Below are 18259 nucleotides of genomic sequence, written 5' to 3'. Positions count from 1 at the left end.
TTGCCCACCGAGCCTGGCTGCAGGAGCGGATTAGCTGACCGGCATGCTGATGGGAAAGCAAAGTTTTCCTTAGTAGTGCGCTAACAGGAGACACAGCATTTAATGCTCATGCTCTTCACATTCATATGGACTGAAATGAGGGTTAAAGCAATTTTTCTTTTTTCTTTTTTAAACTGTGTTGTTTGGTGCTTTTAGGAATGGACGAGCTTTCCTCACATACCGTTTACACTGTAACCATGGAAAGGATGGAAAGGACCCACCGAGCTCGCTGTATTTCATTGTTGACATGTGCTAATTGTGTGAAGCCAATTGGATGCCCTGATGGCTGAGTGACCCAGCTCCAAAAACGTGAATATGGTCAACAGATTGAGTGGTGTTTGTCTTGCAGATAGCAGGACTTGTTAACACGGTCCAGTTAACACTACTGTCACCAGGAAATGTTAGAGTGAACAATTATTGATAAGCCAGGCTGCAATGACAGAGATGCCCAGATTTAAACATAAATGTCTGGGACAGGAGGACACGTTTATGTGAAAATGCCAAAGTTACAGGGTTGGAGGATACCACTGATAACTTGAAGTAATGAAAAACAAGACATCATTTTTTATGTCAAATAGGAAAACAGCAAAATGAGCAAAGAAAAGTTCAGGGTGGCAAACCAGTGTGTTAAAATGCTGCTGCTGTAGATCAGATATACTGAGCTGAACCAGCATCATCGTGTAGCTCACTGTAAAGTCAAAGGAGAAACTCAGGTTAGGCATTTGCTTAGAAGGCCAGAGTGGTTTAGATGCCGAATTTCATAGAATGGCGTAAAGCCTCTTTATATTGCTTTTCAAGAACAGTCTGGGGACTCGAGCCCGAAGACATTACCTGTTCTTAGTTTGACATAATGCTGTTTTTATGAGCTACAAAGACCACTGCTGAAGGAAAAGTCACTCGGAGCTCTACTGAAAGTGATTTCCTGTCTGTATCTGGGTCACTGTGCAGTGTAGACGGTTGTTTTAGTGGGTCACACTCCTGCAGAAAATGTCAAAAATCACAAACGTCCACGCATTAAGTGTTGAATGTGGGTCATGATACAAGGACTCAAGCCATCAGATATTTCTTGCAGCATATTTGGCAGTCGCAGCAGATTCTTTTAAGCGTGATCAGCACTATTCAAGTATCATGTTTGAGACCCTCGAGTGAAAATGACTTCCAAAAAAGTGTACCCACAAAGCTGGATGGTCTTCATAGGGAATTTCGCAACATTAAATACATATTGGGTGTTTGGCAATTGCTACCATTGGACACACATCGATAATAAAACACATAACTTGTTGGATTCTTTTCATTATATGTGCTGGCTCGTCTCTGCTGAAGTGTGATATTAGAAATGAACTGTTTTCTTTATACTAATTTCACAATAAAGTTTTGTTTTGTTTTGTTTTCAGGGAGAATTTCTCATGCATGAATGCATCAGGAGTCACTAAGTCACAAATCCCTCCTAGTTAGTTTTACTGCTTTTATTCTATTTTCTTTTCTGGTTATTGCCCGGCAACAGATGGGCGCTGCTTCTCACTGGTGTACGCTGGGCTGCAGATGATAAAAATACAGAAATGCTTGAGTTTTGGTTTGAGTTGCCAAAACTATAAAGATGTCTGCAGAACTTGATAAAGTGAAATAGGAGTGGAGACTCATATAGCGTCCAGTTTCAAATCATGTGGGGCCCATCTGTATTTGTACTCATAATAGCTTTAACAATAACTAGCAATCTGTGCATATTCAACATATCCTGTCTTCTAATCATCCTTATTTTGCACAAATTACATCAGCTTTTGCTTTGCTTTTTGTCAAGCAAATTACAGTGATGTTTAAACAAAGAGAGAGGACAGAGTTTAGTGCACAATATTTCCAAATCAAGTATCTATTGTCTCTGTGTAGTAATTAAAACATCTTCATAATGTAGAACGAAGGTAAAAAAGAAACTTGCATATCAGAGCTATTGATAACTAGTCATAATGATTAGAGTATCTAATAAACCTTCAAATATCAAAGCCCCAGGATGTAACTGTGCCTAATTAGACATGTTCTCCTCAGTTCCTCTCTGCCCTGGTCCTTTTTGTTATCGTAATACTTTGTCATTTATTTTTCCAACCTCGTGCAAAGATTTCACACACAGTACCAGCTGGCTCACTGGAACTGGTTCACATCAGTGGAATGCAGTCTTGACATGCCAAAGTGTCTGTGGCAACAGAGCTTCACATATACTTCAGTAGGTCTAATCCACCAGAATCACTTAAAACACTCGACAAACAAGAGATATTCAAACCAGTTTAAGCAGTGCGTGGTCTGTCCACACCAGCAAACTGACTGGATCAACTGGACATGCCGAGTGTAAATCCTCTCTTAAATTCATGACGACCAATTTACAACATAAACGATCAATCCAATCAAAATGTGCACATTTTCCTTTTAAATAAACGGAAACTTCTAAATGTCATTTCCTTGACCTTTAGTTAATGTTCCCTTAAAGTTCCCAGAAAATGACAGTTACAAACCTTTAAAAATGCAGGATCATTTTCCAAGGAGTATTTTTGCAAAATCTTTTTTTTGTTCCTGCAGGGAACATTTCCTAAACATTTCCTGAGAATGTTGCTTAAAGGTTCTCTAAAAGTTAAATATCCTTCAGAGAAAGTTGTCATATAGTTCTAATAAGTGTTACAAGAACTGTCACCTTCAGGAAACATTAAGAAAAATGAGTTTTTACACCTTGAGAGAATGTTTAGGGAGTCTTCATGAACTGTACATAAAAGATGGACACACTTACAGCGATATCATCTATTTGCGTTGAACTGTGTTCTTTGAAGCCTCAACATTAACATTCTGGCTGCAGCCATGTTGCATTTTTGAAGCCAGAAGGTGAAATGCAAAAGCTTGATTTAGGCTTTTGCAGGAAATCTATGTCCTAATTTATGTAGTAACCATAAACTCTGTTTATCCCTACACCGCAAACTTCCACAACATTCAAGTCGTAAAGTATGTATCGACCCAAAGTGTAGTTAAATTCCTGACAGGTACACATCACGTTACATAAAGGTTGCGGCATTGAGTTAAAATCATTTCCAGTTATGGCGTAAGTTATGATTACGTAGATGTATAATTCACGTGTTAGGCTAGCAAGCTTGGTTAGCAAGCAGCATCTATAAACTGCACCAGTGTACCTCACAGACATGTATACTTTGTAGTTAGTGATAAATGGTGGTTTTCACCACACATAAATACATATTTGTCAGATAATTCCAGTAAAAATGCTCCAAAAGGGCCTAACGGCACAAACTGGTGTGGAGTTTAGTGACTCTGTTTAGTGGAGATGAGGCCTATCAGTCAGCTACTGGCTACAACTGACTCTGCGCAGAGACCTGCCAATCAGAGTGGCCATGTGAGCATGTTTTTAATGGATGGAAATTGGGCATTATAACATGGGTTTGTGTGAATTGACTTTCATTTTGAACTCCACACCAAGTGGTCATTAGAGGAACTGCAGTTTGTGACACTTCTATGTTGGCTGCATTTTTGTTCCCCCTGTTGGCCATTTAGGAGAATTTTTATTCTAAAAATTCTAAATTGTGGTCTTGGGGTGAGTTTAGCAGAACTTATTTTATAGGGTTTGGAGCCTTTTCCACAAACTATGTATTTGTACTATTCAGTACGACTTATGTCTGTGAAGGTTCTCAGTCATCCAGTCCAAGCTTTGCAAAGAGCTTGGAAAGAAAATGTTCTGGACTTCTGCTTCTTCTTGCTTGAAGACGTTTCACCTCTCATCCAAGAAGCTTCTTCAACTGAAGAAGCTTCTCGGATGAGAAGCTTCAAGCAACTTAAAGAAGTCCAGACGCTTTTCTTTCCAAGCTCCTTAGACTATTCAGTATGACCTGAAACCAGCGCCTGAGTTTTTAAAGTCATCAGGTCAGCATTCACTGAGGTTGTCGCCCTCTGTTGGCCTCTAAAATGAATGATGTTCGGGGCTCGTCTGTGTTCGGTTCACTTTTCAGACACAAAGCTGTTTCCATCTTTTATCTACTGTCTATGTTCACAACCGTGACGGCAACAGCACGACACTGAGCGGGCTTTAGGACCATGCGCTGAAGTCAGCTCAGGCAATAGCAATATTATGGCTGCTTAACCTGAGAGCTACTGACGGACAGCTCCAACCTTATGAGCCAATTTAACGCCTTTTATAACACTGTTGTGCACATGTTCTAGTGCTGGTAGTTTAGCCGTGGCTGGAAGCTTAGCTGCCGATGGAGCACATCCGACTGCCAAAGGTAACCGCGGGTCGGGCTGCAGTGATTTGCTACATTTCCGCACTGTACCGCCACTGGCGCTCCAGCAGCAAAGCGTCATGCGCACTCTAAGATCAAATCTAAAGTCAAATAAATAAGACAAACATCTGTCTCAATCCAAAGGACGCGTGCTGCTGTGTTCGCCACGTTGGCAGTAAGGTCACTGCTTTGAGGATGTGTTTCTCTGTCATCTCACACATATGTGCAGCTGTGTCAAACACGCGTGAGATGTGCAGAGGATGAGGCTGTTTTGATGCTGTCCTTCCTCCTCCCCCTTCCAGGTGGAGAATGTCAAGCTGCTTGACAGAATCTCCCACAGAAGGAGGCGGGTGGGCACCCTGTACCTGACTGCCACACACACCATCTTTGTGGAGAGCGAGGCCGGAGTGCGCAATGAAACATGGGTAGGGATCACAGCCCGTGATAAGCAGTCTGTTTGAAGAGAAAAAAATGTTAAGCGTGCGTCACCAGCAGGCTGCAAGACTAACATTTTGCAATCCTCCAAAGCACACTTCAGTAAATTTGTTTTTTTAAACCTTTGCTCAGGTACTTCACAGTTTGGTGTGCAGTGTGGACAAACTGGCTGCAACTCCTTCAGGATGCCCTCTGCTTATTCACTGCAAGAACTTCCAGGTTCTTCATTTTATCATTTCTAAAGAGCAGGAATGCCACGATATTCATCTGTCCCTGCAGCGGCTCTCCCAGCCAGGTGAGCTGTGTCATTATGCCAGCAAAGGCTTGGACTGGATTCCTCTTTGATTATCTTCTTTTTTCTTTATGCCAGCATTTCTGTATCACTGTAAATATCCTGCCTCCCTAATCTGCTCATTTGGTCTAGTTTTCATCTCCTCTGCTTTTGCAACACTTTGGCCTTTTGGACTGAAACAAGTTGAAGGTTGTGCTCATCAGCCTTTAGCTGTCGGTCCCTGTTTTGTCTTTCAGAGAGTTATGACGAGCTGTACTGCTTCTCCTATAAGCCAAATGTTGATGAGAAGGAGAGACGACAGGAATGGGACTTCTTGGACCTCAAGGCTGATTACAGCAGAATGGGACTCCCAAGCTCTCTGTGGAAACTCTCCCCGGTTAACCAACACTACAAGGTCAGTGAGCTGGCCTTAGATGCACATTCATCCTAATATGGACAGCTATGCCTAAAGGTTTGTTTGGTCTTTTTTTCTAAAGGTGAGTGACACTTACCCTGCTGACCTGTTTGTACCCGAGAGTGCCACACCACCGGTCATAGTGGGGAGCTCCAAATTCAGAAGCAGGGGCAGATTTCCTGCCCTGTCATACTACTGCAAAGACAATCATGTAAGTTTATTACAGAGTATTTCTCTTTTTATTTTCCATACACTTCCAATCTGCCCCATAGTAGTACAAGGGATATGAAGTGATGCTAACAGAGCTAATATCTCCAGTCCTGCACAACGAAAACATTTTGCAGGAGCTGAGGTAAGAGATTATTTACAGGTATATAAAATAAGTTTTGAATGCTTCACTTGGACCGTTTTAGCCACAGAAGTGACTTATGAGAAAAGTTGATTGGTCTGTTCTTAAGATGCAAAAGTTCATGTTTCACCAAAAGAGAGAAAGAAAAGGGGAAACCGGAAAGAAAAAAGGCTTTGAAAGTCTCACACACCAAAGCAAACATGAGTCACTGCTGTCAGGAAATCTTTTCCCATTTCCATGTGAAAGCAGCATCGTCATTGTGATTGGCCGGTAGAGAAAAAGCACCAGATTCTGTATTTAAAGTACGATTTGTCTGAGGTCATGTATTCATCTTAATTAATCCCAAAAAAGCGATAGTGGCAACCTGAGAGCAACTTCCGGACAAAATGTGGTCGAGATGGTTAATAATGTATTTTGCCTTCTTAATAAATACATTCTTAATAAATGTTCGGGGTAAGATATGACAGGCTGCTGATGGATTAGGTGAGATATGCTGGGATTGACGTGCTAATCACAGAAGATAAGGAGTGTTTTCAAAGCTTGTTTATGTTAATCTGACGACGTCTGATCATGTGATGTTTATGAATGAATCCCATCCTGGGAACCTTTCTATAAAACCTGAGACAAACACTGTTTTAGAGCCGGTAATAATGACACTTTCAACACAAATGTGAATGTATGTCGGGCCAATAGTTGACTACAGCTGGGTGTGTCACCTCTGCATCCTGCTCGGGTCACTAAAAGGCGTGCTTGTTTTAACGCATGCCCTAAAAAGCAATAAAGAGATGCGCGATTCTCCTTCAAATCCTTCATCTGCTCGTTGGCTTTGATCTACAATTTCAGATCTAGCACAGACTGAAGTATTATTGAGGTTCGGCTTTTTGGTATCGCGATGAAAGCAGAGCCTGTGGCAGGTTGGACAAAGAATGAATGTTGGCAAGGACTTAACTGGGTCTGAAATTATTGTGTTGCTTCCAGCTGTTTATAGAAGTCTTTCCTATTTTACTAAAATCCATTACTTATATTAAAATGTCCCTGAAACTGACACCAGATCAACTGGGATCTGACAGCAGATGAGCTGAGTTTAAATTTTATTAGTTGTTTCATCTGTTTCAAAAGCTAATAAAACTCACAGTTTTACACAGAGCATAATACCGTAGACTATCAGCTTCATGTCTGAATGAAGCTTTGACAAACATTTGAATAAAAGTGACCAATTTATGAATCACTTGACTGATGATTCAGCAGGAATGTTATGTATCCCGTGTCTGATATGGTCTTAATACTGTTCCTCTTCTTCAACACGGCCAGGTGTTACAAGGCTGTAAAAAAAGAAAGCAAGACAGACGTCCATTTGGTCATTAAATAGCAACATGAATCATTACTGTCTCCCTGATCTTGGCTTCATATTTGTGAAAGTCGTATATCTGACACAAGAAAAAGCCAAAGTGCTCATAATTTATCTTATTAATCCATAATTCGACGTTTAGGAGTGCTTTATGTGTGTGAGGTCAGCTTCCCAGGGTTCAGGGTCCTGCTTGTGTAGTTCAGCGCATACAAAGAGCTCCACTTTAGTTCATGTGCCCAAGGGGAGAGCCACACAGTGATCTCTGGCTATTTCCCATGTTGCTATTAAATGTGGAGATATGAGAAACTGTGTGGTTGAATAATTTAAATTGAACATGCAGGGGAAGGAAAAGTACTGTGAATTTCAACTCGTCCTAATTCTCATATATTAGACTGGTTATTGTGCGTGTGCACTGAATGTTGTGAACTGATGAGGATGAGTCCCCGTATGAAGCCTAGCTCCTCTTGCTTCCTCGCAGGCTGCCATCTGCCGCAGCAGCCAGCCCCTGTCAGGTTTCAGCGCTCGCTGCCTGGAAGATGAACAGATGCTTGAGGCCATCTTGAGGTCCAATCCCTGCAGTGACTTCATGTATGTGGTGGATACCAGGCCTAAGGTGAGCCCTTTGTATCTAAAGGAAAGGCCTGCAAGTGTTTAAAGCATCAACTGTATATTCAGGTGGGATTTATTTTTCCAGACTGTGCGCTGCCGGCTGAAGATCTCACAGCAAACGCTTTGAAAACATCCCAGATCTCTGCTAGGTGTTATATGATCAGTATTGATGGCAATGTTTCTGCAACATATGCGTTTTATGTAATTTGGCCTCTGAAAGAGTTTGAACTCAGTAGTTTGCTTTGCTTCTAGATCACCATAACTTTGCCTCTACACAGCAAAGCCAATGCCTCCAGTTTTGAAGAGTTAATTCAATCCAATGAGCATGAAATAACAACTCCCTAAACAGAGACATCCACTGAAATTCATCATTTTCCCTTTCTTTATATCTTATGAAGATCATGTCTCTATAACTCTTTTTGAACCATGGGCAGCACAGTGGTGCAGTGATTAGCACTGTTGCCTCACAAAAAGAAGGTCCTGAATTTGATTCCACCACCTGGCCGGGCTCTTGTGGAGTTTGCATGTTTGCCCCCATGTTTGCGTGGATTCTCTCCACGTACTGTCTCTCTGTGTTATCCCTGGCGGCCTGTCCAGGGTGTACCCTGCTTCTCGCCCTATGTTAGCTGGGATAGGCTCCAACCCTTGACAAGGATAAGTGGAAGAGAATGGAAGTATGAACTGCTTTATGTTTGGACGCTGCTTCAACTCCGTACTCAGACCATTCCACAGTTTCACTCCACGCACAGAAACACAAAAACTTTTCCTGGTAGTACGCACATTCACAAAACCACATTACTTTTTGCTTTGAACAGAAATTGTGCTATTTGTAATTCCATTAGATCTGCAAATTTCAGTATTTCAAACTGTAAGAATAGTGAGTTTGTATAATTCTCTGATTCCAGACTTCTGCACAACAGCTTAAGTAAGAGGAAACCAGCGAACTGTAGAGAATATGGGGGAGATGTACAGTCTAATGCCTGCTTTGCCTTGTTTAGTATTGCAATGCTTCTTGAAACTTTGGAATGAAAATATCTTACGTGTGCTCTCCGATTAAGTCTCTCATCTGTTATTACCCCAAGAAATATATTTTCATTGACTCTTTATTCTTTATGCCAACACAGAGGATTTTAAAATGTGACCGTGATTATATGTACAAAAGCACAGCCTCACCTGCACATTGCATCTACAGGATCAGTCCTACATTTGTCTCGATCTATTATTGTCTCTCCATTTGCCCTCTATTTGTTTAATATGCATTTTGAGCGACATATCCTGGTGAAAAACGACTCCCAAGGTTCCTCACATTGTTACTGGAGGCCAAGGTAATGCCATCCAGAGTAAGCATCTGGTTGATACCATATTTCTAAGATTTTTAGGGCCGAGTACAATAACCTCAGTTTTATCTTAAATAAAGAAGCAGAAAATTAGAGGTCATCAAAGTCTTTATGTCTTGAAGACATTCCTTCAGATAACTAATTAGTGTGTGTTATCTGGCTTCATAGATAAATAAAGTTCTGTGTCATCTGCATAGCAGTGCAAATGTATGCTACGCCCTCTAATGATACTGCCTAAGGGAAGCATGTATAATGGAAACAGAATTGGTCTCAGCACAGAACCCTGTGGAACTCCATAACTGACCTTAGTGTGTGAGGAGGACTCTTCATTTAAATTAACAAATTAAAGTCTATTAGATAGATGTGATTCAAACTACTACAACACAGCACCTTTAATACCTGCAGCATCCTCTTATTGTGAGTGGTATATCTACCAATTCTGGTATTCTATGGCAAATGCCAACTGAGCTCCATGGTCTGGACAGTGACCTCTGGCCTTCATTGTGATATCTGATGTCTCGTCCTGCTGATGGGTTAAGGACCTTCTATGGCCCTGTCCAGCTCTGGAATCTCCTCCATGCTCTTCAGACTTGGCTGCGAAACACAGCAAATCATCTGATTGATGTGCCATCGTGGAAGACTCCTCATGTTAGATGCAGTGCATCTAAATAAATGCATAAATTGTGAAAAAATAATGAATGAAAATGTCTGTGGCTCCCATCTGTAAAATCATTCCTGATGTGGGGGGTTTTCTCATTGTTGCCCCTCTAGTGTACCTGTTGTCAATTCATTGAACACCAAAGCAGCCAAAGTGAATAACAGTACCTTCTGCTACCCAACTGACAGGATCAATATCCCAGACGTTTAATCAACTTGATCCTATAGTCTGATTCATCCTTTTTTAAGTATAATGGGAGGAGGGAAATGAGTTTTAGATACACTATGTTACTATAGTCCAGTATTGCTACTATAAGTTGTAAAACCAGCCTCTTTCTGACATTACAGATTGTTGGGATTCTTGAATGACAGCTGCATAAAAAAACTGAATTTTTTTTTCTAGCTGAATGCGATCGCAAACCGAGCTGCAGGAAAAGGGTACGAAAACGAAGACAACTACTCCAACATCAAATTCCAGTTCGTTGGGATCGAGAACATCCATGTCATGAGGAACAGCCAGCAGAAAATGCTGGAAGGTAATTACTGTGTAATTATCATTTAGCTATAATGACAGCTTGAGCTGGTTTTTTATTTGCTGTCAAGGCTGTCAAAAATGTTTCACCACATCATATTTTACACAAACGTTCTGGCATTGTCTGTTTAAATTGGCCGCGTCATCACATTACTAAAGCAGAGCGGGTCCCCGTGGGATTTTTTCATATGCAGTCACGCAGAGTGAACTGTGCTGGAATCAGGCCTCAAATGAGCCCACAGGAGAATTTCTGGGTATTGTGCAGGGGTGCTCCTAGGAAGACTTTGAATCCATCTGGGTTTTATTTCAGAGCTATTTTGGTTTCCCGGAGCGGACAAAACCCTGGACATTATCCCCCAAAGAGGGACAGAGGGCGTGAGAATTATGCGATTTCAAGCCTGAAAAGTTATAGTTGCTCTCAGTTGTGATAACTCTTTGCCCACTAGCAGCACAAGGGAAGTCTTTAAATGCTGGAGACAGTGCCTTGCCCTTTCACGTCTGCCTTCCTCTCTCTGCCCGGTTGCACACTTCAATAAGATTAAGAAGACCCCCCTCCCGCCTGACAGGAAAGCCTCAAACATCTCTTCTTAGTGCAAGTCCACTGTGCGAAGTGTTACAAAACCTTAGAGGCTAAAATGAACCCGTTCACCTGCTTCTCTGTTATCAGCTCTTACAGGTCGGCAAACTGATGTAGTATCAACAAAAAACCCACTTTGTCCACACCTCAGTGAGTAATCTGAGGGTTACAGTTATCTAAAGGTGATTTATGACCATTAGTGTAATATAGTCTCATCAGCTGAGTTCGATTGAGTTCGTGTCACGCTGCCTGTGAGTGAACCTGACGATGGAAAATGTTTGTAAAATAATTTAAATACAATGAAACGACACAGTGAGCCTGCAGCCGTTGGCACTAGAGGGAAAAGTTAGTGCATCATTAAAATGAAAAGGATTCATCCTCTGGGGAACCATTACTGTCTGGGCAAATTGATGGCAGTTGAATAAGTGAACTGAAGTGGTTTTATATTGCTCATCCCCAAGTGGCTGTCGCTGGTGTGAACAAAGCCACCGCCAGTGGGAACAAATAACATGAGAAGATAAACAGAATCTGCTTTAAAAAAAACAAAATATGCTCGGGTGACCCATATGTTGTCTCAGCGTGCACAGATTCCCTGTAAACTTGTCTCTGCTGCTGTCAGTGTTCTGTGAGGTTTTAATAAAGTCCTGCGATCAGGTATGCTCCGTGTTTCCTGACAGTGAGACAGCTGTGTTGTGGTTACAGTGTGTGAGCTGCGTTCCCCCTCCATGTCTGACTTCCTGGAGGGTCTGGAGAGCTCAGGCTGGCTGAAGCACATCAAAGCTGTTTTGGATGCAGGCATCTTCATCGCCAAGGTCAGTCTGGAGGCTAATCCTCACTGTCTGCCTCACCGTTGCCCTCGATATTGGTTTAGGTGTGGGTTTGTTTGTGTTTTGTATCTTCTGTGTGTCTGTGTGAAACCAACATCATCCATCTTTGCAGGGACGATACGAGAAGCCCTTGAGGCTTTCCCCCACATTTACACGAATGAGCCACAACCACTGACAGATGAAGTGGTTATCATATTTATCATCTCATTACAATGTACAGCGGTCCCTCTTTTATCACGGGAGTTACGTTCTAAAAATAACCGGCGATAGGTGAAATCCACAAAGTAGCCAACTTTATTTTTTACAATTATTATAGATGTTTTAAGGCTGTAAAACCCCTCACTACACAATTTATACACTTTTCTCAGACAGGCATGAACATTTTCACACTTTTCTCTCTAGTTTAAACACTCTCAAAGTTCAAACCTTTGTAGAAAAATAAGTCCAGTATCATAGAATGAAACCAAAGATCAAACCCTGTTTTCAGGTCCAGAACACGGGAATAGAGCAGCTGTGAGAGAATTCAATCAATGGTACAGAAGTGGAGGAAGCAAGAAGAATGAGTTGGGGAAAGTTTGACTTATCTGACTGTTTTGTTTTGCTTAATGCACCTTATAATCCGGCAAATACAGTAGCTTCTACCTCCCTTTAGCATGTCCAGAAGTCCAACATTTTGTGCAATGGTTAGCATCTTCCTCTGCCTTCTGGGTGCTACCGCAAGTGTCTTTGATGGTGCAAAACACTTCATCGATATTGTTGTGTTTGTATGGGAGAAAACTTACAAACATACAGTACAGCACTTCAGAGTCACACTGCTAACAATTGAAGATTTATGTAAATTTGACAAGCTGAACACATTCTGTACTGTACAGGAGACACAGCACGGAGGAGATTGATTGACAGTGGTCTACAGCCAATCAGGACGCAGAACACAATGCGCTGTAAAAAAAAAAAAAAAAAAAAAAAAAAAAAAGCATGCAAAACTGCACAAAAAAAAATCCGCAAAAGGTGAACTGCGTTACAGTGAGGGACCACTGTAATGCAAACTTTGGTATAGCAAACAAAAGCACTACAACATCACCTGTTGGTTAGTGAACTCGTGTTATGAAGTTCTCCGCAGAGTGGGTTTGTTTTGGATGTTTTAACTAAGAGATGGGCCCGACAGCAAAACTGTATGCTCATTGGCTAACAGCGTGTGATTGGCACCAAGCATATCCATAGAATGATCAGTGTCAATAAAATTAACTTTATGTCTTATTCAATATTACCTGAAACTTATTACTGAACCTATAAATTTAACAGGAAGATGTTCACTGGGGTCAACGAGACAGCGAGCCGAGGACCGTTTTCCCATAGACTCCTATACAACCACGAGTGTTTTGGAAAGCCAACATTGTTGCCCCCTGCTGGCCATTTTAAAGAATGCGGGTTTAAGACACTTCAGTGTTGGCTTCACACTTCAGATCCACATCTTCCTCCATGTTTTATACTGTCTGCACCTCAAAACCACCTTTGTGGTGTTTTTAGCTACAGCAGATTACTCCTCGACCACATTTTGTTATGATACCATCACGAATGTACACAGAAAGACACACACAGCGAAACTGATACCGTCTGCGCTGCTGTGGCTTTTTAATAATGTTCCAAATTATCCAAGGGAGAAAGGAGTGTCATTAAAGAAATTGTGTGGGTCTTCTAATTAAAACATCATGATTGTACTTTTTTAATAACACGTCTCTCAGGTTCGAGGTAATACAGCCAAGATTAGTAAAAGGTCAGTATGGGGTACGGGGTTCCTGTGATTAAAAATTATCTGATGACTGGCTGGTTTTCTTCTCACAGCTGCTGTAAAATAGCATCTGTGTGCAAAGCAGAGGTACGTATAGTGCACAAGTGGAAAATCACCACATCTAATTTTGGACGTTTTATTTGTCTTTCTGTGTGTGTGTGTGTGTGTGTGTGTGTGTAGGCTGTTGCAGAGGAGGGGGTCAGCGTCCTTGTTCACTGTTCAGATGGGTGGGACCGTACTTCTCAGGTGTGTTCAGTGGCCTGTGTGCTGCTGGACCCCTACTACAGGACCCTCAGAGGATTCATGGTACATACTGGAGCTTTTTTAATTTAAGATACAGAGCAGGGTTACAGCTCAGTGGTATCATGTTAATATATCCAAATGCATTCTGGCTTTACATCAAAGGGGGTCATACTAGGCTCACGTTGCTTGTTTGTTTAATCCAAAGCAATCTTTACTGGCTAACGTGAAATACACCAGAAAAATAAATAAAACAAAGAAGCCTACTTTTGAGAAATCCCCCTGGAGTCGGGGGGGAAATTACCCCACAAAGTGGGTGTGGAGGTTCAGTCGTTCTTCCCATGACTCAAAGACATCTTGCTTGTGTTTTAACACTTTTCTTTCTGCATTTAGGTTCTCATAGAAAAAGACTGGGTCTCATTTGGACACAAGTTCTCCCACAGGTCTGCCTCTGAAACGTGACTTTCATGGCATCTGCTGGATGTGGTTTAAATCTTCTGATTTCATTCCATGCATCTCTTTTCCAGATGCAAACACGTGGTTGGAGACCCCAAAGAGGTGTCTCCCATCATCGATCAGTTGCTGGAGTGCGTGTGGCAGCTGATGGAGCAGTTCCCCTGTGCCTTTGAGTTTAACGAGAGGTTTCTAATCACTATACACAATCACGTCTACTCCTGCCAGTTTGGCAACTTCATTGGAAACAACCAGAGGCAGAGGATAGAGCTGAGGTGAGATTTAAACCTGCAGACACCATGTTAGGAGAAGATTGTCTTTTTGTCTTTCCCCTGACCTTATTCTCATATTTATTTCCCTGTCTTCCATTTGGACTTCACATAGAGTTCATGAGAGGACTCATTCTTTGTGGAGTTATCTATGGGCGAACCGTACAGACTACACCAACCCCCTGTACAGGCCAAACCACAGCCAGACTCAAGGGCTCCTCCGTGCATCAACTTCCCCCTACAGTTTTAAGTAAGTTCTCTCCAGCTCACCAGCTCACACAGCATCACTTGAACCCTGGTATGTGCACTGTAATCAGGAAGATAATCATTATGTGAAAGGTAAAGACATTCATTGAAATTTTATTCTGCTGATGCATTTCGCTTTTTTTATGGAGATTTTGGAAAGGGCTGTACAACCGTTTTGACCATGGGATGCATCCTCGGCAGTCCGTAGAGGATTATCTACGGGCCATCCAGGAGGAGACACAGCAGCTGGAGGAGCAGCTTTCTTCACACACACAGGTAGGACAGGGCTATGCTGATCTGCCACAAGCTTAAAACCATTTAAAAAAGGCCATAGGTGTAACAGAAATTGCTGAAAACCTGATGCTGGCTATAATAAAACAATGTTTTGGAGCTTGCTATGTAGCAGCAGAGTAGTCAGAATTCCCATGTTGATTCCTGTGGTCCTACAAACTGTGGTATGCATGTGCAAAGTAATGAAAGAAGGAGGACTTGTCTGATCACATTTTTTCTTTTACACTGACATATGTTTTGTTTACCTGAGAAGGAGACAACATCAGGGTGACCTGTGGGAGGAAGACAAACTAGCTGAACTAAACTTCGCTGCAGGTCACATTCACCCCAACATGGCAGTTATATTCCCTCTTCCAGCAGGATAATGCAGCTCAGCAAATTCCCCAGACCTTCCCAAATTCTCCAGTATGTGCAGCATGCTGAAAAAACCGTAATTCCTTGCGAGTAAATTTAACAACCTGTGCACAAAGAAGCCATCACGCGTGCGACCGTGTCTGCTTTGCGAGCACTGCAGCAGACAACTGTGTTAAATTGAGTTACAGCAAAATTAGCGCTGTTTTAAAAGTTTTTTGTTTAAAATTTGGAAAATGAAGTTTGCCGAATTAACTATCAAAGGATATAGCTTGCTGTGTAGCAGTGGATATACTAAAAACTGGCACAGGATTACTTTAAAGCTGAAGAAATCTTTCAAATCGGATATTCTAGGGAAAGTTTTGGAGCCTTTTTATAACTTCTGACATAAATATTATTCCATGCTAATGTGATGCCAAAGGTTCTGGAGCCTGTCTCTGGATGGGTCGCAACTGTTTTGACAGCACGGGGGGGAGGGGCTGCACTATATTAGGGAGGTGATTTTAATATTGTTGCTGATCACCGTGCATTCATACTACATCCACCTGGATGTTTTTGTGATTATAGAAAATGACGGTTGTCTTCATTTCTTACATTATCAATAGAAGATTTCTCAGCTGGAGCAGGAGCAGGAGTGCAGTGATTCCTGCAAAGCAGCCGCCTTTGATAAGAGCCCCACGGTTTGGGCTCCTGGTAACAACCTCGGTCTGGCCAACACTCCTCAGGACTACACCGGCGGCTTCATCACCGGCAGCCCCTGTCAGCCTAAAGGACCAGACAGCATCCTCCTGCCAAAGAGCACGAACCAAATATCTGACGCCAGCTTCTCCAACGGCAGCGACCAGGAGTCTGGGATCGCGGACCTGAGCTGCCGTTCACCTCTCAGCGAGGACAGCACCAGGGATCCGGACTCGGATGAGGCAGCCTACTCGGCTGCCTGAGGACGTGTAGCGTTGGCTGGGAGGCGCAATGCTAGCCAGACGTCACCTGAGCGACACTGAACAAACACTACCATTACGTTGATCGTGTGACCCGACTATTGGCCAATTTCAGTGCGGGTCTTATTGGGGTTGCACGATTTGCTTACACTTTTGTTTGCATGCATGGTGGACTTTCCATGTTCCTGCATTCCTTCGTGTTCATAGTTGTTTCCTGTAGCTGACTGCATTTAACCTTGTCTCAGTTAAAGAGTCCAAAGAAAGCTTACATTTTTGGACATTTTAATCCATATTCAACAGAAAGTAGGAGCAAGACTGACTCTCTGCAGTTTACTGTATTTCTAATGATAAGCCATTTAAGTGCTTCTATTCAGTAGATATTTGGCTTTACAATGTAAACACCTTAACAGTGTAAAATGACATGACGTGTGCTCTGAACATAGGCCAGTAATACATGGTAGTTAACATTTAATGCTGAAAGAGTGGCAGTGATTCTGATATGCCCAAATGTAGCAGCACTTCAACCCCAAAGGACTATATTTATGACTGAAGTGAACTCACTCTGCAGGCCACAGTGACCTCAGCTGGGGCTGGGAGTCATTACACTCTAATAACCAGCGGTCAGTGGTTTGTTTTCAGCACCTTGCGGTCCACTCCTGAATGTTTCAGCATATTATAGGATTTCACGGGGTTTTACTGCCAAGGGACGTAAAAGGAAGCTTTTGAAAAGACAAAGTGATTTAATAAACGTCTGTGCAGCGTGTCTCGACATCAGTGCACGACTGAACTACCGGAGCATGTGAACACACAAACATGGCGCTGCTTAGGGCAGCAGATGACCAACAGAGACTCCTTGAGTGTTTGTGTTATCTCAGCTGTCCAACTGGCAGTAAAGCTGCTTGCTATAGTAGCGTAGTACCCATTATTTTTTTGGTGAACTCCTGCTAAAGAACAGTGCAAAGATTACCGGGCAAAGCATGTGAAAATATTTTTGTACTATAACCTATTTTTGTCTCCTCTGACCTCGCTTTAAATGTTTGTTTTGTTGTTGTTTTTTCAGTGTCTAAAATGTCTGAGTCATACCAAATTCTGTCCTTGTATTAAAAAAAATACCAGAAAAAAGCCTTAAAGCGTTCTGATGCTGCCCTCATTTGTTCAGTTGGATCAAGATAGGTTTGCAAAAGTGCTCGAAAGGCAAACTTATGTAAATTTAAGTCAGTTTTCTGCCATATACTTACTTTTTTCTTGTTTTATTTAAGTGGGAATAGAGTCAGATTACAATATCACATTCATAAATGGAGAACAGTGTAAGTAAACACAGCCACTGCACAAAATGAGAGTCTTTGTTAAAGTGTGCTGTTATTGTGCCATTTGCGTATTCAGGTCACCCGTTCTCCTGATCTAATTTTGCTTCTCTAGTCAGATACTCGAGCAGCTGCCTCATAAATGCACAGTCTGACATTATTTACACAAAGCAGTACGGCTCAAATCCTTCATCTGAAAACAACAATTTATTTGATGTTTGGACTTAACATAAAACAGATTTGCATTACATCATCAGGCAGGTTAAGTAAATGGCAGTAAAGCCCCTCATTTTAGGGATGAATGATGAAGACTTCAATGTCCTTGTTGTTGCTGAACATCTGCACAGCTGTGCTGGCAGGGAGCCAGACCCCTGCCACCACCAGCAGTCCTGCTCCATGGCTCATTCAGCTGTTTTTATTTATTATGGGTGTGAGTTTTTGGTTTGTCATTGTAGTCTTTACAAAATGTACAGATTAAACCAAACCTCTACTAAAAACTGAACAGACAGTCGGCTAAGTAAGTAAAGTAAGTCAAATTTTATTTATATAGCACCTTTCAAGACAAAGATCACAAAGTGCTTCACAAAAAATACCGGGGCATTTAAAAAAACAGACAAAAAGTTAACCAAACACAATTCCAAAAAGATGAGTTTTCAGTTGTTGTTTTTTTTTAAAACAACAACAACTCCTGAAGAGTTGGTGGGCGGATCAATCCAAATA

The 18259-nt window shown here is 41.9% G+C and overlaps 1 protein-coding gene across 2 annotated transcripts; it reads left to right on the top strand.

Annotated features, from left to right (window-relative positions):
• The first annotated feature begins 4110 nt into the window (after positions 1–4110).
• On the top strand, positions 4111–18209 carry mtmr7a (myotubularin related protein 7a). 2 transcript variants are annotated; one of them, XM_084940775.1, is made up of 14 exons: positions 4111–4304; positions 4604–4726; positions 4869–5031; positions 5265–5422; positions 5505–5633; positions 7598–7732; positions 10126–10258; positions 11534–11643; positions 13628–13753; positions 14081–14130; positions 14215–14415; positions 14525–14659; positions 14805–14931; positions 15903–18209. In XM_084940775.1, the coding sequence occupies exons 1-14, from the start codon at positions 4281–4283 to the stop codon at positions 16236–16238; spliced, it is 1950 nt and encodes a 649-aa protein (XP_084796901.1). In that variant the 5' UTR covers positions 4111–4280; the 3' UTR covers positions 16239–18209. The 2 variants fall into 2 exon arrangements, with proteins under 2 accessions (XP_084796901.1, XP_084796911.1); XM_084940785.1 differs by lacking the exons at positions 4111–4304; positions 4604–4726 and having other exon boundaries at positions 4883–5031; positions 5239–5422.
• Positions 18210–18259: the final 50 nt, after the last annotated feature.

Source organism: Perissodus microlepis, chromosome 2, assembly GCF_051167445.1.
Source record: "Perissodus microlepis isolate ML-2025 ecotype Zambia chromosome 2, ASM5116744v1, whole genome shotgun sequence".
Taxonomy (NCBI): Eukaryota; Metazoa; Chordata; class Actinopteri; order Cichliformes; family Cichlidae; genus Perissodus; species Perissodus microlepis.
The sequence above is the reverse complement of the archived record's forward strand: the minus strand, read 5'-3'. Positions and strand labels throughout refer to the sequence as shown.

What these genes read in the sequence shown, in the direction of transcription:
- mtmr7a (XM_084940775.1), top strand. Translation starts at nt 4,281, where the DNA reads ATGGAGCACATCCGACTGCCAAAG. An exon ending in GAGTGCGCAATGAAACATGG is followed by an intron (nt 4,727 to 4,868) that starts GTAGGGATCACA and finishes ACCTTTGCTCAG; the next exon opens with GTACTTCACAGTTTGGTGTG. An exon ending in ACTTCCCCCTACAGTTTTAA is followed by an intron (nt 14,660 to 14,804) that starts GTAAGTTCTCTC and finishes TTTTTTATGGAG; the next exon opens with ATTTTGGAAAGGGCTGTACA.